At 43.6% G+C, this 25,068-nt stretch overlaps 1 protein-coding gene across 1 annotated transcript in view; it reads right to left on the bottom strand.

The window, feature by feature from the left end:
• The window catches only part of b4galnt4a (beta-1,4-N-acetyl-galactosaminyl transferase 4a), a 717,903-nt gene that overhangs the window by 93,584 nt on the left and 599,251 nt on the right, over window positions 1-25,068 (bottom strand). Inside the window, 3 exon segments of the mRNA XM_051923408.1 lie at window positions 7,674-7,774; window positions 17,477-17,586; window positions 21,494-21,637. Of these exon segments, the coding sequence (XP_051779368.1) occupies window positions 7,674-7,774; window positions 17,477-17,586; window positions 21,494-21,637 (355 nt within the window).

Below are 25,068 nucleotides of genomic sequence, written 5' to 3'. Positions count from 1 at the left end.
GTCTCTAATTAAGTCTCTCTCACCACTTCACCACCTAACAGCTCATGTGTGGTGAGCGGCCTGAGGCAAAAATGGCTGCCGTCACATCACCCAGTTGGGTGCTACACAGTAGTGGTGATTGAAATAGCGAGAAAAGCACTATATAAATGTAATGAATTATTATTATTATTACTATGTGTGAGTGTATTATTATGATGTTTGCTGATGACATTGTGATCTGTAGCGATAGTAGGGAGCAGGTTGAGGAGACCCTGGAGAGGTGGAGATATGCTCTGGAGAGGAGAGGAATGAAGGTCAGTAGGTCCACCAAGACAGAATACATGTGTGTGAATGAGAGGGAGGTCAGTGGAATGGTGAGGATGAGGGGAGTAGAGTTGGCGAAGGTGGAGGAGTTTAAATACAGGGTGTCCCACTCGGGAGTACAACTTTAAAAATGCGAATTACTCGCGAACGCGTGAACATAAGGGCGAGCTGTAAGAACTGAACATACCTGTATTTAGTGGAAAACAAGTCCACATTACAAAAGGTGCTGAAAATGTCCTCCCCCAACGTCCGCGCACAAGGAAACGCGACGCTCCATGTTTGAGAATGTCCTCTGCAACATGTCACTGTCGATGGAAACAATTTCACGCTCGATGCTTGCTTTCAGTTGTTCGATGGTCCTGGGTTTGCTTGCATAAACCTTGCCCTTTAAATATCCCCATAGAAATAAATCTTGGGGAGTTAAATCGGGTGATCAAAGGTGGCCACAAACCTTTCGAGATCACCCTGTCTCCAAAAAATGATCGGATCTCTTCCATACTGGCATGAGAGGTATGGCACGTTGCCCCGTAGTGGCGCCTGCTATAGTGCCCGCCTCTTTATGACACAGAATCAATTCTTCATTAAATAAGGAATATTTTTAACCTTGTTGCATGATGATACATGCACACGTTGCAGAGTAATTCGCATTTTTAAAGTTGTACTCCCGAGTGGGACACCCTATACTTGGAATCAACAGTACAGAGTAACAGGGGGTATGGAAGAGAAGTGAAGAAGAGAGTGCAGGCAGGGTGGAATGGGTGGAGAAGAGTGTCAGGAGTGATTTGTGACAGACGGGTACCAGCAAGAGTGAAAGGGAAGGTCTACAGGACGGTAGTGAGACCAGCTATGTTATATGGGTTGGAGACGGTGGCACTGACCAGAAAGCAGGAGACAGAGCTGGAGGTGGCAGAGTTAAAGATGGCAAGATTTGCACTGGGTGTGACGAGGATAGATAGGATGAGTAATGAGTACATTAGAGGGTCAGCTCAGGTTGGACGGTGGGGAGACAAAGTCAGAGAGGCGAGACTGCGTTGGTTTGGACATGTGCAGAGGAGAGATGATGGGTATATTGGGAGAAGGGTGCTAAGGACAGAGCTACCAGGGAAGAGGAAAAGAGGAAGGCCTAAGAGAAGGTTTATAGATGTGGTTAGAGAGGACATGCAGGTGATGGGTGTAACAGAGCAAGATGATGAGGACAGGAGGATATGGAACAAGATGATCCGCTGTGGCAACCCCTAACGGGAGCAGCTGAAAGAAGAAGATATGTGAGTGTGCTCGTGTGTGCAGATATGCAACTTTGAACTTTCCAGTTCAGCAATGAAGCTGAGGAGCAGCGAAAGCTTTAGATTTGTCAAAAATTTTGATCTCTGGTTTTCAATGGATCTTGATGTTTTAGGATCCCGATATCTCAATCATGGGTGTCTGTGTGTGTTTGTGTGTCGCAGTTTCCTCAGGATGGTTTTGAGCTAAAACGGCCAGATGCAAAAACACCAAACTCGAAATGTAAGCGTGTTATGAGATGACGATGTGCTGTGTGCCACCACGGACCTCTAGTTCATCCCAGGCTACGAGGTGGGTATACATACAGGCCCACCAATGTATGATTTGAGATGAAGGGGTTCCTACACCATTCATAGACCCAACAACCTTCCCAACTATGGTTCAATTGGTGTGCACAAAAATGGTACCCATGTGAATAAAAACAATAGCAGTACATTTTATGTACCATATATACTCACCTATAAGTCGGGCCTTGAAACCCAAAATCATAAAATCAGACCCCGACTGAATTTTTTTTCTTTTTACATCTTCTTGCCTCCTCCAATCTCTCACCAGTTTCTCAGACACATTAAATTTTGTTGCAGCAGCTCAGTTGCCAATTTCTTTCGCTACTTCAACGACTTTTAACTTAAAACCAGCTTCATATTTTCTTCTGATTGAACGCTCCATCGTAGATAAGGGATGCTCTTATGATAAAGGTGTATGAGGGGGTGAGATACAAAAAAAATAAATCAGTGCAAACGTCACTTTGGAATAGTTCGGGTATCACTGTGTGGTCACGTAGGCACACAATACATAGAAAAAAAAGGCCGTGTGCCCCGTGGTTACTCTCTCGGGTGGGCGTCAACATATTGTAATCTCTTAGACCAATAGGGTGAGTTTTCCGCATTCGATTTATACGAGCGACATTATAAAATACCGGAAATTATACGGTAAAATGAAGTCCCAACTTATACACGGTGTGACAGTTAGGGGGCGCTATCGCTCTCTTGAACTCTCAGATCAGACGCCAGACACCAGATAAAAGTCCAAATTATTATTTTATTTGGACAATACAGTGCACAAAGCACCCTCCACTCCACTATATTCATAAATCAATACACTAATCAATACAATAAACAATCCTCTACTCTCCCAGACGCGTTGCCACCCTTCCACCCAGCTGAACTCCCCGTCTGGTATCTTTCCCAGTCTTTTATAGTCCCTGACCCGGGAGTGTTTCCAATCCCTCAGTCCACGTGATGTCCTATCACTTCAGATCAAAAGTCCTCTTCTTCATCCCGGAAGTACGTCATTCCCTCTGTCGCCATGACTAAGACGTACTTCCGGGTTATAGGTTAAACCAAAGTCTCTGGGCCTTCCTGCAGCGTCCCCTGGAGGCCCCCATGGTATCCAGCAGGGCTGTGATGAAAAACTCCACTGTCCATGATGCTCTGCTGGAACTCGGGGTACCTCTATGTTGCAGTCAGGGCTCCACCTGGTGGCCTGGGGGTATTGGCCGGGATAAAAGGCCGGCCATATCCCACAACGGGATAACTTATTTGTGAGTATATATGGAATATAGCGCCTTTCCTGTGCTCAAGGTGCTTAAGGAAGGCTGCTTCAAGGCCTTTTCCTCTTATACGCATCATAAAGTACCTTGTGATGGTGACCACTGGGAGAAGTACTGGAAAAAATAAAAACAGAGCAACCAAGAGCCACCCAAAGGTGTTGTCAATCCTGACCCTCTAAGTATCCCATAGTCATGACTGAGCAAAGAGTTAATAATAATAATAATAATAATAGTACTAATAATACATTTTATTTCAAGGCGCCTTTCTAAATACCCAAGTACAGATAATAAAATCATAAAACCAACAAAAACATGCATCGACACATACACATATATTATGCGGTGGGCAGGAGGGTCCCATGCCCCTTCTCCACAGCCCTGTGGGGATCTGGGGTGGCCGCCAGGGGGTGCTGCATGGGTTCCTGAGCTGGCCTGGACAACTCTACAGCCCCGCCCGAAAGTGCAATCAGAAGCAGGTGATCAAGCACCGGGTGGGCCGGCAACCACCACTCAGGAGCCAGAATCGGGAGGAAGAGGACGAGGTTGCCAAGGAGGAATGGTGGTTCCACCAAACAGGAGTGTATTGCGTGTGGGGTTCACGGGGAAGACGCGCCCCACAGGTGAAGAAAAATAAAAGTCTTGTTGGGTTTTACACATGGCTGCTCAGTGTGAGTCTGTGCCGGGTCGGGCGCTATACAGCGTGCTTATCACAATCTACATCTATGGAACTGAAAATACAGCAGTAAGAATACGGCCTAAGGTCATGTACTGTAAGCTACCGTATATAAGCGTGTTTAAGTCCTCCCACGGATAAGTCAGGACTTGATTTAATAATAACAAGTAACTCTGCGATTCGCCAGCGAATCTGAAATCCTAGAATGGTAATCAGTTTCTGTTCCGTCCGATATGTGGATGGATGACATATCATGGAGGGCGGGTGCGTCTGGGGAAATGTCATTTAATCCAATAAGCATATCTGTACTAAAGCGGTTTCGTTTTGTGGAGACGTGAGTCTGTTGCCTTCGCTGACACCGACCGCTTGAACAGGTTGTGTTGTTTGGGGGCCACCTACTGACTCTGGGAAGCCGCTGCGTCTGACTGTGGGGCGAGCGCCACGGCGCAATATGCGCCTCGGTGGGAAGCCGCTGCGTGAAGAAATATCATGGAGGGTATATGCGGTGGTGTGGGCGGTCGCGTCCGGGCGGCTGTACAACCTGGCGTGCACGCTTTACCTCAGGTGTAGTTCACAGGTCGTAGTCTCGGTTCTGTGTTTTCTTTGGTTTGAGCCGTGACTCCTTTCGCGCGCACGTTGTCACAGCATGGACCCGTGGGGATTCTGTACATCCGGTGAGCCCTGCGCCTTCGAATCCTCTCGTTGTGCGCAGCGCCCTGCGTCCCTATCCGGTTTACAACCTTCGGTTAGTAAGATGGATAATAATAATAAATTTTATTTATATTACGCTTTATATTTTAGCAATCTCAAAGTGCTACAAAGTAAAAAAATAAAGTAATAAAACAAGAAAATCTAAAATACTTTAACAAAATGTCTTTCTAAAAAGATGAGTTTTTAGATTCCGTTTAAAAGCATCAGTCGACTGTGGAGCTCTCAGGTAGTCAGGGAGGGCGTTCCACAGTCTCGGCGCCACAGATGAAAAAGCTCTATCACCCATACTGCGAAGCTTGGTTCTAGGGACTTGGAGGGTGTTAGTGTGTACAGAGCGGAAGGTGCGAGAGGAGGTACGAGGGGTAAGGAGTTCCTGTAAGTAAAGGGGGGCATGTCCATAAATGCAGTGGTGGGTGAGGAGAACGACCTTCTACTCTATTCTGAGTGTGACAGGGTGCCAGTGAAGGGTTTTCAGGATGGGGGTGATGTGATCGTGCTTTCGCACCCTCATCAGGATCCTGGCAGCGCTATTCTGGATATACTGGAGTCTCTGGATACTCTTGCCAGGAATCCCGATGAGGAGCGCATTACAGTAATCCAGCCTGGAGGAGACAAAGGCATGGACGAGCTTCTCTGCATCTGCCAGGGTGAGAGTTTAGCGATGTTCTTGAGGTGGTAGAAAGAAGACTTACAGAGATGTTCGATGTGGGTGTCAAAGGTGAGTTGAGGGTCCATTTTAACACCCAAATTGGTGACAGATGTGGAAAGGGGGATGTTTTGGTCAGAGAAAGTGATACTGGTGATGGTAGAAGAGCGGAGATGGTGTGATGTGCCAACTAAGATGGCTTCTGTTTTAGATTTATTCAGCTGAAGAAAGTTGATTTAACCGTAGAATTTCAGGTATTTTATAATGTCGGTCGTATAAGTCGAATGCGGAAAACTTGCACTGTTGGTCCAAGAGAGTATGATATGCTGATGCCCACCTGAGAGAGTCACCAGGGAGCACACGGCCTTTTATTTCTATGTGGGTGCGGCAATGCGCTGTATCAGCGTGTGTTCCTAACCCCTCTCTCTCTCTATTGTGCCCACATGACCACACGGTAATACCCGAACGATTCAGAAGTGACGTTTGCACCGTTTTGTGTTTTTTGTATCTCACCCCCTCATACGCCTTTATTGTAAGAGCATCCCTTATCTACGATGGAGCGTTCAATCAGAAGAAAATATGAAGCTGGTTTTAAATTAAAAGTCATGAAAGTGGCAAAAGAAATCAGTAACTGCGCTGCTGCAACAAAATTTGATGCGTCTGAGAAACTGATGAGAGATTAGAGGAGGCAAAAAGATGTAAAAAAAAAAATTAAGTGTCGCATTTTTGAACGGGCGCATAAGTTGGGGTCTGATTTTATGATCGATTTTTTGGGTTTCAAGACCCGACTTATACATGGAGTATATACGGTATGTGACAGATTGGGGGTGCTGACGTCCCCTTGAACCTGACACCAGGCACCAGATAAAAGTCCAAATAAATTTTGTGAGATATGGCCGGCCAATACCCCCAGGCCCCTAGATGGAGACCTCCTTGCAGCATGGAGGTGCCCCGAATGCCAGCAGGGAATTATGGACGACGGATTTTTAATGCACAGCCCTGCTGGCTACCATGGGGGCCGCCAGGAGTCGCTGTAGGGAGGCACAAGTACGTGTATTTCCCCTATAACCTGGAAGTACGTCCCAGTCACATGGACAGAAGAAATGACGTACTTCCGGGATGAAGAAGGAGAGTTTTTATCTGACCCGGAAGTGCTGAATAATCACATGTACTGAGGGATCAGAAGCACTTCCAGGTCAAGGACTATTAAGGACTCTGGGAAATCCCAGACAAATGAGCTGAATTGGGAGGCAGGGTGGCTAAGCGTCTGGGAGTGGAGGATTGTGTATTGTTTAATTGAGTATTGTGGAGTGGAGGGTGCTTTGTGCACATTTATTATTATAATAAATTCATTTTGGACTTGTATCTGGTGTCTGGCGTATTGTCCGAGGGTTCAAGGGAACGAGAGTGCCCCCTATCTGTCACAATTTATTTTCACAATAATATTGTGCACAAAGCACCTCCACTCCACTATAATCAATAAACAATCAATTCTCAACACAATAATAATTCCTCTACACCTCCCAGCAGCTCAGTCACCATTCCACCCAACTCGGCTCAACGCTCTGGTCTTTCCCACAGTCTTTTAAAGTCCTTGACCCGGAAGTGCTTCTGATCCCTCAGTCCATGTGATTACCCAGCACTTCCGGGTCAGGTGAAAACTCTTCTTCTTCATCCCGGAAGTACGTCATTTCTTCTGTCCTCGTGACAGGGAAGTACTTCCGTGCTATATGGATAATACACATCCTTGAGCCTCCCTGCAGCGTCCTCTGGTGGCCCCCATGGTATCCAGCAGGGCTGTGAATAAAGACTCCGTTGTCCATGATTCCCTGCTGGCATTCAGGGCATCTCCATGCTGCAGGAAGGGCTCCATCTGGCGGCCTGGGGGTATTGGCCGGGATGAATGGCCGGCCATATTCCACAGGTAATTTAAATAGATAAGTCTTAAGACGAGATTTGAAAATAGGCAGGGAATGTGTGTCCTGAATGTTTTGTGGTAGTGAGTTCCAGAGATGGGGGGCCCATGGGGATTAGGCCTTCAGGGATGACTGCTGAGAAGACCAGAAGTAAAGGACCTAAGAGTGCGGTTAGGTTGTATAAACATGGACGAGGTCAGAGACGTAACTTGGAGCAAAGGCTATGAAGGGCTTTGAAGGGAAGTGGATGAATTTTAAAATCAACACAAAGGAAGCTGTTTAAGAGATGGGGTAATGGAAGGGGTCCGAGTTATAATACAGCAGCTGAATTCTGAACAAGCTGGAGTTTATGGAGAAGCTTATATGGGAGACCAAAGAGAAGAGAATCACAATAATCAAGGCGGGACGTGACCAATGCAAGACATTGTAAGAGTTGTAAGACAAAGAGCAGCAGCATCCTTGGAGAGATTTAGGATGGCATCGTGTATAGAGATGAGGGTATCAGACTGTACATTGAGGGGTCAGGGTACCCTTACCTCCAAAAAGCTGAGGCACCACCAATTTGGACAATTTTTCACGCGGGTAACTTACTTTTCGAGGTATATAGGAGATTCCCTGTAGAAGCACTTGTTCTCCGTTTCCATGTGCGTCAGACGGGTAAAGTCGTTGGGATACACAAAAGAGAGGTACACCTGGGTGAGAAGAGAAAAGAACATAAAACACGCAAAGAGTCAAAAAGGAAGGCAGAGATGGCCGCTCACACAGAACTGGCCACTCTTGTGCTCTGAGGACCAGACTGGCGACCCTGGTAACTCTAAAGCAGTGAGGAGTAAAAACACAAAGTCAGTGCCAGTCCAAGTCCACAATAAGACAGCGCCCCCCTGTGTCCATTGTGGCCAGTCTGCATTATTACCTTCTCATATACAAAGTATTGTTATCGTCCAAAAATTCAATGTCGAGATTTTGATAAATCTCAAAGTTTTAGACCTCCCTGACTTTCTCGTATATGAAGTACAAGCAAAATGCCCGCACTTTGCAGTGGAGAAGTAGTGCGTTAAAGAAGTTCTGAAAAAGAAAAGGAAACATTTCAAAAATAACACAACACGATTGTCAATGTAATTGTCACAGGCTTATTTTAGTATTGAGAGTTTAATTTATGATTGTAAATGTTGTGTATGAGAAATGCACATTTTTAGGCAGGGAGCCAACCACATGGTAGGTGCGCGGAAAAACCTTTAAGTATTTGCGACCCGAGTTTTCATAACAGTTTTAATCGCACCCCCTAACGTTTTTTTGAAACCCTAATAAAATGTATTCCTATATTTCTTTCTGCCGATACACCGCTACAAGTTTAAAGTTTTGCTGCGAACAGCGAAATTACGCCACATATAGCAACATTCGATAGATAGATAGATACTTTATTAATCCCAAGGGGAAATATTGATAAAAAACAATATTAAATTAAAGAGTGATAACAATGCAGGTATACAGACAATAACTTTGTATAATGTTAACGTTTACCCCCTCGGGTGGAATTGAAGAGTCGCATAGTGTGGGGGAGGAACGATCTCCTCAGTCTGTCAGTGGAGCAGGATGGTGACAGCAGTCTGTCGCTGAAGCTGCTCCTCTGTCTGGAGATGATCCTGTTCAGTGGATGCAGTGGATTCTCCATGATTGACAGGAGTCTGCTCAGCGCCCGTCGCTCTGCCACAGATGTCAAACTGTCCAGCTCCATGCCTACAATAGAGCCTGCCTTCCTCACCAGTTTGTCCAGGTGTGAGGCGTCTTTCTTCTTTATGCTGCCTCCCCAGCACATCACCTCGTAGAAGAGGGCGCTCGCCACAACTGTCTGACAGAACATCTGCAGCATCTTATTGCAGATGTTGAAGGACGCCAGCCTTCTAAGGATTTATAGTCAGCTCTGTCCTTTCTTACACAGAGCATCAGTATTGGCAGTCCAGTCTAATTTATCATCCAGCTGCACTCCCAGGTATTTATAGGTCTGCACCATCTGCACACAGTCACCTCTGATGATCACGAAGTCCAGGAGGGGTCTGGGCCTCCTAAAATCCACCACCAGCTCCTTGGTTTTGCTGGTGCCCCCTTTTTTGTTACACAGTTTGAGAACCGGTGGTGTAAAGGATGAGCATGGAGAATTTGGGCTTCCTACGTATATTGGAAGTCACAGAAATAGTGAGGAGGGGTTTCCCCTATCTATATATACTGTTTAGGGGGTACACCCATTACCCCCCCCCCCCCCCTTGGGTGTTGCAATAGGACATGAAACACACCTAACTTTTGTAAGTACAGTGCAAGTAATGAGCACACGAAATTCGGCTTCCTACCTATATGGATAGTGGGAGAATTAGTGAGGAGTCAGTGAGGGCTTTGCCTTTTATATGTAGAGATTCAATTCAATGTCGAGATTTTGATGAATCTCAATGTTTCAGACCTCCCCAAGTCTGAAAATACCATTTTTGGAATTATGTCTGTGTGTTTCTGTGAGTGTGTGTGTATGTAAACATGATAACTTCAGTAATAATAATAATAATAATAATAATTCTTTGCATTTATATAGCGCTTTTCTCACTACTCAAAGCGCTCAGCAATTGCAGGTTCAGGGCCTAACAGAGCGGAGTCCCTATTGGCATTTACGGGATTCGAACCAGCAACCTTCCGACTGCCAGTGCAGATCCCTAACCTCAGAGCCACCACTCCGTCCTTTCACTTTCACTTAGGTCAACCAAATTTTCCATACAAGTATTAAGTACAAAATGTAGATTTCTATCAACTTTTGAGTTATTTCCGCTAACCAGAAGTGGTACTTTACCTTTTATTGATGCAGCTGCAGAGTCCGATTTATTCAACTTTACTTATATAATAATTGTTCAATATATTAATAATTTGATTTGTTGTTGATGGTTCTTTAATGTACAATATATAAAAATATAATCATTGTCTGGAGGTTTAGTCCTCAAATATCCATCTCCATATCTGAGTATAAATGAGAAACTCTAAAGGAGACCCCTCTCAATTTTTAGACTTAGATGGCCAGGACCCTCTCAGTGTCTGGTGCACACTCCCTTTCACTTATAAAAAGTGACCCTCTGATGACACTGCGAAGAGAGTGTTATCAGACTTCAATGACCGATTTGGGGGTCGGGACCCCCTTGGTGTTTGGAGTGTGCGGCCCCTTCAGTTACATAAACAGCACCCCTCTGCGTACAAACCTTACAGAGCACACGCTCTTTAACTTTCCTACTTTTTTATTACCACACTTCTTTTATCTTCACCTGTTTGCTGTCTGGTACAAGTCTTGTCATCGATATTTAACCCAATTCCTACTGTCCAAATGACTGGAACTGCACACTTCTGATGACAATACACAAATCAATAAGCGGTTTCACTAACTGATCAATGAATCCATGTTAATTAAGAAATTACATGTTCATATGAAGAATAGTTCAAGATTTCACCAATAGATGGTGCTAGAAACGAATAGAAATATTAAAGGAAGTGTTAAAATAGTGATTAATAATAATAATAATAATAATAATTCATTACATTTATATAGTGCTTTTCTCAGTACTCAAAGCGCTATCCACACAGGGAGGAACCGGGAAGCGAACCCACAATCTTCCACGGTCTCCTTACTAATTATACTAAAACAAACCCAAGACTAAAAAGTTAAAAATAATATATATATAAAAAATACTTTTTTAAAAACCAGGCTTATATTAATATAAAAGCGTGGACGCTTTTCATCAATCAACATTCAAAAAAACACTTCTTAAAATCTTAACAAAAGCGCCCATCTTTTTATTTTTACGAGTGATGTATGAGAGACTTATTTCCATTTTCGAGAATCTCAAGAAAAGTTTCCCCAAGTGCAAGATGAGCGACCGACTGACCGACCGGCCGGGTTCCTTCATCACGACAACGCTCTTGCGCATCAAGACACCAGAGACTATCCTCTTCCTGGATCAAACTTTTGGATGTCCCACTTTACTCCCTTTTACGGCTCTTCCACAAAACCAAGGTCAACATGTGAAGAAAAGGCTATGAGGGTCGAGAAGACCTGATCAAAGCAGTGAATGAAAAAAAAAAAAGATGATTTTTGGGGAGTGTTTAAAAAAAAAAAATAAATCGATGGATTGCAAAATTTCAAGAGGAGAATGTCTAAGGGAAAAAAAAATAAAAATGGGGTTGTCTCTTTTATTTCTATTAAGACAAATAGACTTTTGGAACTCCCCTCAATTAAAAGCTAAGAAAAGAAAAAAAAAAAAGTTTTCCTTCCTACCACAAGAGGGCAGCAAACTTCTACATAAATTGAGACCAAGCATACAGAACAGCAGACATCGGTGGCTTCACATCTACGGTATATGACACACAACTTAGAAGCTTCAGTTCATGTTTCACTTTATTTGTTTATGCAAGTTACTGTATTATTTCGATAAAACTGCTTTTATATATTTGATGTTGTGTATGACAGAAGTTAATATTATACCATTATTAATATTACTAGGGCGGCATGGTGGCGCAGTGGGTAGCGCTGCTGCCTCGCAGTTGGGTGATCTGGGGACCTGGGTTCACTTCCCGGGTCCTCCCTGCGTGGAGTTTGCATGTTCTCCCCGTGTCTGCGTGGGTTTCCTCCGGGCGCTCCGCTTTCCTCCCACAGTCCAAAGACATGCTGGTTAGGTGGACTGGCGATTCTAAATTGGCCCTAGTGTGTGCTTGGTGTGTTTGTGTGTGTCCTGCGGTGGGTTGGCACCCTGCCTGGGATTAGTTCCTGCCTTGTGCCCTGTGTAGGCTGGGATTAGCTCCAGCAGACCCCTGTGACCCTGTGTTCGGATTCAGCGGGTTGGAAACTGGATGGATGGATGGATAATATTACTGGTGTTTACTCATTTCTGAGTATTCAGTTTCTTCCCTCCTATGTGCTGTGTTCATATCATCGAGGACTGATGAGGCCGATCCTCACATGGAACACACACAAGGCCGCACACACGGCACTGTAGAGCTGTGGCGGTGGTCGAGATCGGGCTTGATGGAGCTTCCGTCTCTCTCGTTTGATCTCTTCATATCTCCGACAGTACTTTTCAAATATCTCCGCGCCGCTCGCAATGGCGCGTCCCCAGAACTTGCCGTCAGCTGCTTGAGCCCCCCAGGTGTCCTGACTAGTGTTGGGACTTTTTCAATATTTGCTCGAGCTGGTCTTTGTAGCGGGTGGCACGGTGGCGCAGTGGGTAGGGCTGCTGCCTCGCAGTTAGGAGACCCGGGTTCGCTCCCAGTCCTCCCTGCGCGGAGTTTGCATGTTCTCCCCGTATCTGCATGGGTTTCCAAAGGCAGGTTAAGTGCATTGGCGATCCTAAATGGTCCCTAGTGTGTGTGCCCTGCGGTGGGCTGGCACCCTGCCCGGGGTTTGTTTCCTGCCTTGCACCCTGTGTTGACTGGGATTGGCTCCAGCAGACCCCCGTGACCCTGTAGTTAGGATATAGCGGGTTGGATAGTGGATGGATGGATGGATGGTCTTTGTAGTCCTACCACCAGTGCTAAGCTCACCATCGAACACTGGACATGGGAGTCTGCACAACCACATATGAGGTGAAGGGTCCATTGATTGTTGTCCACTTGTGTTGTTATTTGAAATATTCTGTGAAATCGAAACTCTAAAGTCCATCCATTTCTCAACCCGCTGAATCCAAACACAGGGTCACGGGGGTCTGCTGGAGCCAATCCCAGCCAACACAGGGCACAAGGCAGGAACCAATACCGGGCAGGATGCCAAACCACCGCAGGACACACACAAACACACCCGGGCCAATTTAGAATCGCCAATCCACCTAACCTGCATGTCTTTGGACTGTGGGAGGAAACCCACGCAGACACGGGGAGAACATGCAAACTCCACGCAGGGAGGACCCGGGAAGCGAACCCAGGTCTCCCAACTGCGAGGCAGCAGCGCTACCCACTGCGCCACCGTGCAAAGTCTGTTTTGTTTATTGAATACGGGATGACCAGTGATGGGTGCTGATTCCTTTGGTCAGTTTCAGGTTATTTTCTGAGACAATTTTTTCATGGTGGGGTACCAACAAATTTGCCCTTTAATGTCGAGTTTGACACCCCTGATCTATCACAGCGCCACAGTGTGGTGATGTTCAGCAGGTGGATTAGCGCAAGCAAGAAAGATTTGAAGAGCTCAGTTCCAAAATCAGCTAAGTACAAAAGATAAATTTTGGAGATAAATAGGAAAATCTGGGTCCGTAAGCAGATTTTGAAACTAAATCCCTAAAACTATAGCGCTACACTGTTACAATTAGCAGGTTTTGAAGCTCAAACATATTTTCGCCGCATGACTAACTGCATAAAAATTCACAGTCACGTGTTCACTAAATTTTACCAAAAGGTGTAATTAGCAGATTTTGGATCTCACATCTTCAATTGCAATGCCCACTGAAGATGTGCCAATGAGGACCCTATGGATTATGAAAGACATTTTATAAAACACATAACACTCTCTAAACCTGCTAAATCCTGAGCAGGCATACAGTAGGGTCATCCGGTTTAGGGGGCTGCAGCCCATCCCAGTAAGCACAGGGCCCAAAAGCAGGGACGAAGCACCCGGCCCAGACGGAGTCTCAGGTCGTGTTTTAAAAACATGTTGCGACCAGCTAGCCGATATTTTTAACACATCTCTGAGAGTTTCATCTGTCCCCACCTGCTTCAAGCACACGGCCATCATCTCTGTCCCAAAGAAAAATAAAGCAGACTGCCCCAATGATCACCGCCCAGTAGCACTCACTCCCATAGCCATGAAGTACTTTGAGAGGCTGGTGCTAGAACACATCAAGGACATCATCCCTGACAGTCTGGACCCCCTCCAGTTTGCCTACCGTTGCAACAGGTCCACTGAGGATGCCATCTCCATAACACTTCACACCACCCTGTCTCATCTGGAGAACAAGAATTGTTATGCTAGGCTGCTGTTTGTGGACTACAGCTCTGCATTTAACACCGTCATTCCATCCCAGCTCATCGCCAAACTCCTGGATCTGGGGCTTAGCTCTTCACTGTGCAACTGGGTACTGGACTCTCAGCAAGTGCGTATTGGTGGAAAAACCTCCTCCATCATCACCATCAACACTGGCACCCGCAGGGCAGCGTGCTGAGCCCCCTGCTTTACTCTCTCTACACCCATGACTGCGTAGCTAAGTACAACTCTAACACCATCCTCAAGTTTGCTGATGATACCGCTGTAATAGGTCCGATCAGCGAGGACGATGAGACGGCCCTTCAGGGAGGAGGTCAGACTGCTGGCAGAATAGTGTCAGGACAACAACCGCACCCTCAACGTTAGTAAAACTAAGGAGATGATTGTGGATTTCTGCAAACAGGCAACAGAGCACTGCCCCATCTGCGAGGGCAATCCCAAAAGTAAGGTCTCCAAAGCGGTGGGGACGTAGAGAAACTGTTCGTACGGCTGTTGGCAACACTGTTGTGATTGGTGCTTCCTCCACTCCCAAACAAGCATGTGCGGCTTCGCTGGGATGCTCAATCTTGGCTTGGCATCCCTTGAAAATGGAGCTCCCGTTGAACGCTACCGGCAAGTGCAAAGTTCGCGCAGGAGACCGGCAATTTCCGACGAGACAGTCGCGAAGGTTGAGGAAAACATGCGTAAAGATCGGCGGTGGGAACTTCATCAATAGTCTATATTGTTGTAACAGTCGGGATTACTTATACTGTATTATTAATATTAATTCCTTTATTAATGTCATTATTTTCACATTCACTCTTGCTTTTCTTCAATCATGCATTTGTTCATTTGCTCACTTATTCATTTGTCTGTTCATTCATTCATTCACTGTTCAGGTTTTTCACATTCCTATTTGAATAGATTCAACGGTTCATTCATCCAGTTTTCTGTTCATTCATTCTTTTTCTGATCTCTCAATTATTTCTTCGTTCTTTCATTTGTTCATCCATTCATTTGTTTGCCAAATCCTTTCTTACTTTATTAATTTGAGCATTCATTCACCCATTTATTACTTTACCTGTCCATTCATTAAGTAATTAAAGTGTTCATTCACTTATTAGTTTCACTACCAAGTATTTTTTCATTCATTCATTACTCATTTTTGAAATTGTTTGTGTATTCATTCATTATATTCTTCATTCACAAATGTATTCATTTGCCTTTTCTTTCATTCATTTTCAGTTTATTTACTCATATATTCATTCATCCATTCACCATTGCTTTTTTACTTGCTTATTATCTATTCATTAATTTGTCAGTCAGTCATCCATTTTCTAATCCGCTATATCCGAACACAGGGTCACAGGGGTCTGCTGGAGCCAATCCCAGGGCACAAGGCAGGAAACAAACCCACTGCAGGGCACTCACACACACACACACACACACACTAGGGACAATTTAGAATCGTCAATGCACCTAACCTGCATGTCTTTGGACTGTGGGAGGAAACCCATGCAGACACGGGGAGAACATGCAAACTCCACGCAGGGGAGGACCCGGGAAGTGAACCCAGGTCTCCTTACTGCAAGGCAGCAGCGCTACCCACTGTACCATCGTGCCGCCCCACTAAGAAGATATTTATTAAATATTTCTTCTCTCACAGTGCCCTACAAGCATCACAGCCATCAATAGACAATTAAATAACACCACAATGATCACCGTTCTCTCCTCCACACCTCCCAGCAAGCTTTGTCCACCTCCACCCGACTCTGGCTCCCTTGCTGGGTCTGCAGCAGTCCTTTATATAGTTCGTGATTTGCCAGCACTTCCAGGTCAGACAGAGAATTCAAGTTTTACATCAGCCTGGAAGTCAGTCAGTCAGTCAGTCATTTGCCAACCCACTATATCCTAACACAGGGTCTCAGGGGTCTGCTGGAGCCAATCCCAGCCAACACAGGGCGCAAGGCAGGAAACAAACCACGGGCAGGGCACCAGCCCATTGCAGGGCACACACACCCACAAACCTAGCACACACTAGGGACTATGCATTATATAGTGCCTTTCATATCTATCTATCTATCTATCTATCTATCTATCTATCTATCTATCTATCTATCTATCTATCTATCTATCTATCTATCTATCTATCTATCTATCTATCATACAGTCAGTCAGTCATTATCCAACCCGCTATATCCTAACACAGGGTCCCGGGGGTCTGCTGGAGCCAATCCCAGCCAGCACAGGGCACAAGGCAGGAACAAATCCCGGGCAGGGTTCACGTCAGCCTACTGCAGGGCACACACACACACACACCAAGCACCCACTAGGGACAATTTAGGATCGCCAATACACCTAACCTGCATGTCTTTGGACGGTGGGAGGAAACCCACACAGACACGGGGAAAACATGCAAACTCCACACAGGGAGGACCCTGGGAAGCAAACAAAGTGCTCCTTACTGCAAGGTGGTACCACTGCGCCACCCCCAAACAATAAAAAAAGCAAGCAACGAAATTAGTAATTCACACATAATAATAATAATAATAATAGTCTCCTTTATTGAATTTTGACACTAACATTAATATCCCAGGTCTCCTTACTGTGAGGCAGCAGCGCTACCACTGCGCCACCATGCCGGCCGAAGAATTGTGTATTATTGATTTAATTGTGTTTATTGTTGCTGTTGTGCTTTGAAGGCACAATACAAGAAGGCAAAAGAAATTAAAATACTTCTTGGTGTTTTAAAAATGTGTCGTCAGTGTCTGGTATAGCGCCATCTAGTGTTACAATATGCAAGCTTCTAACTGCTGAAATAAATAATCTAAAAATGAAAATGGAAACAAAATAGAAATTATCTATCTATCTATTATATAGTGCCTTTCATTTCTATCTATCTATCTATCTATCTATCTATCTATCTATCTATCTATCTATCTATCTATCTATCTATCTATCTATCTATTATACAGTCAGTCAGTCATTATCCAACCTGCTATATCCTAACACAGGGTCCCAGGGGTCTGCTGGAGCCAATCCCAGCCAACACAGGGTGCAAGGCAGGAACAAACCCTGGGCAGGGTGCCAGCCCACCGCAGGGCACACACACACACCAAGGACAATTTTGGATCGCCAATGCACCAAACCTGCATGTCTTTGGACTGTGGGAGGAAACCCACGCAGACATGGGGAGAACATGCAAACTCCACGCAGGGAGGACCTGGGAAGTGAACCCGGGTCTCCTTACTGCGAGACACTGCGCCACTGTGCCACCCTCATTAATTTGTTCATCCATTCATTTGTTGGTTGATTCCTTTGTTAATTTATTCATTCATGTGTTTGATCAATTGTTTGTTTTTTTTAATCATTCATTCATTCGCGTTGCCAGCTGTTTCTTCCCGCTTATCTCGTTATTACTTACAAACTGCAGTCCCTGGTAGCGAGCAATGGGGAAATCCTTCACCACATAAGTGGGTGAGTAGAGGCAGGCTGGCAGCACGTTCTTGAGACGTGAAGCGTCGATCAGAGGAGCTGCGGAAACAACAAGCAGAGGAGTCAGGAAAAAAAGTCCAAGAGCCCCCTAAACGCATTTTTCTTATACCTTCCCAAGTTGTGTTACCAGCAAAGTTCTTTTTTTTTAAAAGAAGATCTACAATCCAAGACGCATTGCTGCATGTCTTATTGTTGTATTGGATGCCTTTCAATAGGGAGCACCAGGCCAAGGCGTTCACATTTTCATTTTTTGTCCAATTTCTGTGGCACATTTTATGAAACACTATCAGTATCATCACTTCTGTGCTGGCATCATTCAGAGCAGGACATACGACAGGCAGAGCACTGAAAGGCCGTCATTTAACTTGTGGCACGAAACTAAATGACTCCTTCAATGAAACATTTAACACACACACACACACAAACGCTTAGCATTGCGCATTGTTTTAAATGTTAACGTAAGCCTGCTCCTGATATCAATAATCCATGAGGATAAATTCTGTCCAGTTGCTATGTCTCTGTCATTCCAACAGAAAATGCATGACAAACATCTGTAGTAATAAAATACGTGGCATTCATCATTCCAGCAGGTGGTGCATCACAAATATTAATACTACTTTTTATGAATCCTATACAAAATGGTATATAACAGATACATATACATTGCACTTGTCATTCCAACAGATGGTGCGTCACATCAAATGGCATATAACAGAGACATATGGATCGCATTTTATTACTACAAATATTTGAGGTGTTCCACCTGCCGGAATGACAAATGCAAAGCATTTTATTACTACAAATGTCTGCGATGTTGGAATGCCAAATGCGATGCATTTTATCACTACAAATATTTGAGGTGTTCCACCTGTCAGAATGACAAATGCAATGCAATTTATTACTACATATATTTGCGATGCTCCATCTGTCGGAAAGATGAATGAAATGCATTTTATTATTACAAATGTTTGCGATGTTCCATCTGTCGGAATGACAAATGAAATGCATTTTATTATTACAAATGTTTGTGATGCGCCATCTGTTGAAATGACCGATACAATACCTTTTATGACTAGAAATGTTTGTGATGCACCGTCTGTTGGAATGTCAAACAGAATGCATTTTATTACAAGAAATATTTGTGATGCTCCATCTGTCAGAATGACAAATTAAATGCATTTTATTTTTACAAATGTTTGCGATGCTCCCTCTGTTGGAATGCAAAATGCGATGCATTTTATTACTACAAATATTTGAGGTGTTCCACCTGTTGGAATGACAAATGCAAAGCATTTTATTACTACAAATGTTTGCGATGCTCCATCTGTTGGAATGCCAAATGTGATGCATTTTATTACTACAAATATTTGAGGTGTTTCCACCTGTCTGAATGACAAATGCAATGCATTTTATTACTACAAATGTTTGTGATGCGCCATCTGTTGAAATGACCAATACAATACCTTTTATGACTAGAAATGTTTATTATGCACTGTCTGTTGGAATGTCAAATAGAATGCATTTTATTACAAGAAATGTTTTGCGATGCTCTATCTGTCAGAATGACGAATGAAATGCATTTTAATTTTTACAAATGTTTACAATGCTCCATCTGTTGGAATGCAAAATGCGATGCATTTTATTACTACAAATATTTGAGGTGTTTCCACCTGTCGGAATGACAAATGCAATGCATTTTATTACTACAAATGTTTGCGATACGCCATCTGTTGAATTGACCAATACAATACCTTTTATGACTACAAATATTTGCGATGCTCCATCTGTCAGAATGACGAATGAAATGCATTTTATTACTACAAATATGTGAGGTGCTCCACCTGTCGGAATGACAAATGCAAGCAATTTTTTTTTTTTTACAAATGTTTGCGATGCACCATCTGTTGAAATGACCAATGCAATTTTATTAGTACATGCATTATAAAATATATCCCAATGGATGGTGTACTGCAGACATTAGCGCTGAAGTCTACGATGATCACTTAGATTTCAGGCCTGGCTTAGACGAGTAACGCAGCTAGTCCTGTATGTATTTCTTTGCCAATACTGGTAGAGGACTTGCTCAGGGTTCAATCTTATCTCATATAGCACACCTTTCAATGGCAAACAGCATCCTTACAGAACATTACAAGGACAACACAATCGCTTACACAGGTCTTCACATGAAGGCAGTGGTAAGTAAAATGGAGGAATGAACCTTATTACTGTATATAGTGCCTTTCTACTAGGAACACTCTCTCAAGGCGCTTTATGGACAGACATGATTTTCATCTGCTTTTCTTTGTCTTAGTGACTATCATCTCCAGGCACTTTACAGATAAAAGTAATATTGCTCCATTGGCACTGGCTTGTTCCTGCCTTGTACCCTATGATTGCCAGGCAGCTGCCCTGCCACCCTGCCCTGGATAAGCAAGTTAGAAAGATGGAAGGGTGGATGGAAGTTCCATAGGCCCACAAGAAAAGCATCGGGAGATTATTCTTCTTCTTTTGGCTGCTCCTGTTAGGGGTTGCCACAGCAGAACATCTTCTTCCATATCTTTCTGTCCTCCTTATCTTGTTCTGTTACACCCATCACCTGCATGTCCTCTCTCACCACACCCATGAACCTTCTCTTAGGCCTTCCTCTTTTCCTCTCGCCTGGCACCTCCATCTTTAACATCCTTCTCCCAATATATCCAGCATCTCTCCAAACCAACACAATCTCGCCTCTCTGACTTTGTCTCCCAACCGTCCCACCTTGAGCTGACCCTCTAATGTCCTCATTTCTAATCCTGTCCATCCTCGTCACACCCAATGCAAATCTTACCATCTTTAACTCTGCCACCTCCAGCTCTGTCTCCTGCTTTCTGGTCAGTGCCACCGTCTCAGGCCCATAGCTGGTCTCACTACCGTCCTGCAGACCTTCCCTTTCACTCTTGCTGATATCCGTCTGTCACAAATCACTCCTGACACTCTTCTCCACCCATTCCACCCTGCCTGCACTCTCTCTTTCACTTCTCTTCCACAATCCCCATTACTCTGTACTGTTGATCCCAAGTATTTAAACTCCTCCACCTTCGCCAACTCTACTCCCCACATCCTCACCATTCCACTGACCTCCCTCTCATTCACACACATGTATGGAATTAATTTAATTATTTCATAAATCGTCTTACCAAGGGTTTGTTACAGTTAAAGAGACAAACGAATTATAAAAGCAGTGCCAGGTAAATGGACACCATCAGCCCTGAATCTTACTTTAAATGGCGAACGCCGTCCTATGGCATGTGATGTGCCAAGCAGAAGTGTCCACACCAAGGGATAATGAAAGTGCTGGCACATAAAATATTTCATATCTCGCTTTTCTACCAAGGTGCTGGAGCAGAATTTTGGGTCTTTTGTGTTGTCAGAAGTGACAGGTGGCACTGTTACCGTAATGTACCGCGTCCTGCGCCCTGACTGGCGGTGGCACCGAGTGCCAAAGGTCCACCTCAAGCGTGCCTCCCACTTACCCTCAATTTTAATTACATGCAAATTGCACATTTCGCAAAAGCAGTAATTAAAAAAGCAAATTGGAAAGCAAAGAAAAGCACTGAGGAGATAAGCGCAGCACAGCTAAAGGCTTTTTAAAAGGCAGCGAAATGCCGAGACAGGGAATTGATTTTTATCTTTCTAATTGCCGTTCTTTAGTTACAGCAAAGTTAAAAACGGCAATTATTGAAAAATCTCCTGTCTTACACTTCACAGAGCGTGGCTCCAATTTAACACGTCCTCGCCGCGGCCCTCACGTCCGCCGTCAGAGCTCCATCACTGTCAGCGGCCATATGGGCCCTGAGGGCGTCATTAAGCCGCCGCCTTGACGGCTTTTAAAGCGCCGCGTCCCGGCGAGTAATTACAACTCGGCGGTAATTATGAGAGAGAGCGGTTATTACGGCTGGGGACTCACTGAGGAAGAAGGTGTCGCGGGGATCGGGCTTGAGCATGTCGGCGCCGTGCCGGCTTTCTCCTCGGCTGCCCGGGCGCACTCTGGCGTGGCTGGCATACGTCTGGGGGATGTGCTCCACGCTGTTCATCTTCAAGGAGGACTCGTCTGTAAAAAAAAAAAAAAAATAGAAATAGAAATAAATAAATCAATTAGAAAAAGCACCTTTGTGATTCCAGCATGGCGGCACCAGTCCAGGATACAGAAACACTGACACGACACTGTCATCTCCTAGATCAGCTTCTGTGAGGACACCTGTGTCACCACCAAGGAGGAGCAGGCGCTGATACAGCACATTGCCGCACCCACCACATGACTAACCAACTCAGGACCCGAGTGCAGCCATGCAACAGGCGACACCTCGGCACCACACAAGTTCAGTTGGAATGGAACCAGTGTGAGGTCTTTTATAGTGGCTGGAGTGCCAGTTCTGCCACCAACCCCCAGGGTTTTCCCTGCAGGTTGGAGGGCACACCTACAAGGCTGGGTGCAGATTGACGTCATACCCAGGATGGAGCAATGGCAGGTTAAGGGCCCAACACCAACCTGGTGAAAATTGAACAGCAGACGACTCAGGCACTCGGCAAAACTCGGGCAGCTGCAGCATGCCAAGGAATACACATTAGCACTTGATTTAAAAAAACTCCTACAAATACAGCATACAGAAAAGCAATTTGTTTAATAATAAAAATAATAATAAGAAGAAGTTATTTACAGTGATATAATGCTTTTCTTGCTATTCAAAGCTCTTAACTTAGTGAATGGGGAGCCACTTCAACCACTACTAATGTGTAGCACCCTAATTCATTTTAACAAAGCAAATGCTTAGATTAAGAGACATAAATAAACTTTTTGTACTTTGTAATTATTTCTGAATAACAGAATAATTGATTTCATTTTAGTAATTTCATTGATCTTCTGCCGTGCTACCAAAACTCCACTTTAATTAAAATGTTAACTCATTTTATGAAAGCTGTTGCTTCGATTTAAAGACATAAATGTAGTTCTTGTACGCTGTAATTATTTATAATTAAAAAAATAATTCTAAAAATGAATAATTTCAATAGCGTGCCACCTTTATAGTGTTTTAACTAAACATTTAATGCTTTTTAACAAACAGTTGCTTAGATTTAAACACATTTAGTGTGGTGTAATGATTTACAGTTAACAATATCATTTATTTCATTTTACAAATGTCATTGATCTCATTTCATTATATCCATGCTGTGCCTCCAGTGTGGCATTTTAATTAAATAATTAACTAATTTTAACAAAACAATTGCTTACATTTAAACACATAAATGTACTTTAAGTGCAGTGTAATTATTTCAAATGAACTGTATGATTTATTTCATTTTAATAACTTAATTTATTTCATTCTAACAATTAATTATTTCAATTTCTTGCCACAAAAACCGTTTTTCTAACTCTAATTCAACAAAACAATTCCTCAGATTAAATACATAATAAACATTTAGCGCAGTATAATTATTTCTGATTAACAGAATTTCATTTTAATAACTTTATTGATCTCATTTTATTATTTCATTACATCCATGCTGTGCCACCAATATAGTGGTTTAATTAAGTAGTTAGCTCATTTTAACAAAATAATTGCTCCGATTTAAAGACAAAAATATACTTTTTGTACTTTATTTCGGTTTATCAGTATAATTTATTTCATTTTAATAATTTAACTGATGTTACTTTAACAATTAATTTCAATTCAATGCATTGCCACCAATACAGTATTTAAGCTGAACAACTGCTTAGATTTAAAGACATACATTTCCTCATTGTTTGGTATAATTATTTCTAATTAGTTGTAGAGTTTATGTACTTTTAATAATTTTATTTTGACAATTTATGATTTAAATGTTATTTCTTGCATTTTAAAGATTAATTGGTTCCTCTTATTGACTTAATATTTTGAACTAGCCAACCCACGGCGTAACATACGCCGCATAATTATGTATTGATGGGTGAACACTTGCTGAACGACACAGTTGTCCAAATGGGGTGGGTTTGTGGATACCACTGTGAGTGAATGAAAAGATGGACCTCTGGAGAGAGCAACATACAGTTGTCTGTGACTGAAAGCGGGATCGTCTGTGACGATGGAGGCCACACTGGTGAAAGTTACTTCGTCGGTATGGATAAGTTTCAGCACTTGTTCATTAAGGTGTAGCGAGTCTTCGTTGTTGACGCTTAATATAGCTTGCGTACTGAGTTGTTCCGGAGTCACAGTTGAGAAACACTTTTTTTAATGTCTTTTAAGAACAGGGAAAAAAATTAACATATGAAACATCCGTAATGTAATAAGCCACCAAGAAAAGTAACATTGCAACAATGCACGCTACGATCCGATCGCTGTAAACAGAAGTGAAAACAAAATCGAGGCCGGTGCATTCTTTAACTGCCTTGTAGCGCAGTGGTAGTGCTGCTGTTTTGCAGTAAGGAGACTGTGGAAGATTTTGGGTTCGCTTCCCGGTTTCTCCCTGTGTGGATAGCGCTTTGAATACTGAAAACACCGGTATATCAATGTAATGAAGTATTATTATTCTTATGCGTCCAGCGCTCTCTCTCTCGCGTGCCTGTATGCGTGTGTGTGTCGCTCGCTCTCTCTCGCTCGCTCGCTGCACATGTTCCTGCAGGCATACCAGTAAGTGAATGAAAAGATGGAACTCTGGAGAGAGCAACATATAACTGTCTGTGACTGAAAACTGGTTTTGGCAGATACATGCACATCTTTTTGAAAGTTTGGCCCTGTGCCTTATCAATTGTCATCGCAAAGGCAAATCTAACAGGAAATTGTCTTCGTGTTAAAGTAAAAGGCACATTATCCGCGACAAACAAACTGTTTTACACGCTGCATACCAACCCGCGGCATAGTATACGCCGCATAATCATGTTTTTTAAGCAGAGGGAAAAAATGAACATTTGCAAAATCCGTAACGCCGCTTTCAGTAAGTACAATGCACACGCGTTTAATTTGTCAGCCACTTTTTGCCAGCCGTCTTTTCTGGTTTGGGCTGCTTTTGCAGTGTTACCGCTTGTGCATATTAAATCTTGAAATCCTTCGAGTAACTAATTAACTAACTAACACCCACCCACCCACCCAGCTTGTGAGAAAAAAATGTGCCCGTTCTTTCATCATTTTGTTACAGCCTATCAAAGACTTGCTGATCATGTTTTCTAGAGTCAATATACAGTGGAACCTCGGTTCACGACCATAATTCGTTCCAAACCTCTGGTCGTAAACCGATTTGGTCGTGAACCGAAGCAATTTCCCCCATAGGATTGTATGTAAATACAATTAATCCATTCCAGACCATACGAACTGTATGTAAATATATTTTTTTAAAGATTTTTAAGCACAAATATAGCTAATCATTACACCATGGAATGCACAGTATAATAGTAAAAACATTGAATAACACTGACATAAACACCCAGGCTCCCTGCTCAGCTGCATGGCATGTGCATGCGCAGGCTTTCTCTCTCTCTCTCTCAGCGAGCCTCCCCAGCCCGCAACCCCC

The sequence above is a fragment of the Erpetoichthys calabaricus genome, chromosome 2 (assembly GCF_900747795.2).
Source record: "Erpetoichthys calabaricus chromosome 2, fErpCal1.3, whole genome shotgun sequence".
NCBI lineage: Eukaryota > Metazoa > Chordata > Cladistia > Polypteriformes > Polypteridae > Erpetoichthys > Erpetoichthys calabaricus.
Note: the sequence above shows the minus strand (reverse complement) of the source record. Positions and strands in the feature narration are given on the sequence as shown.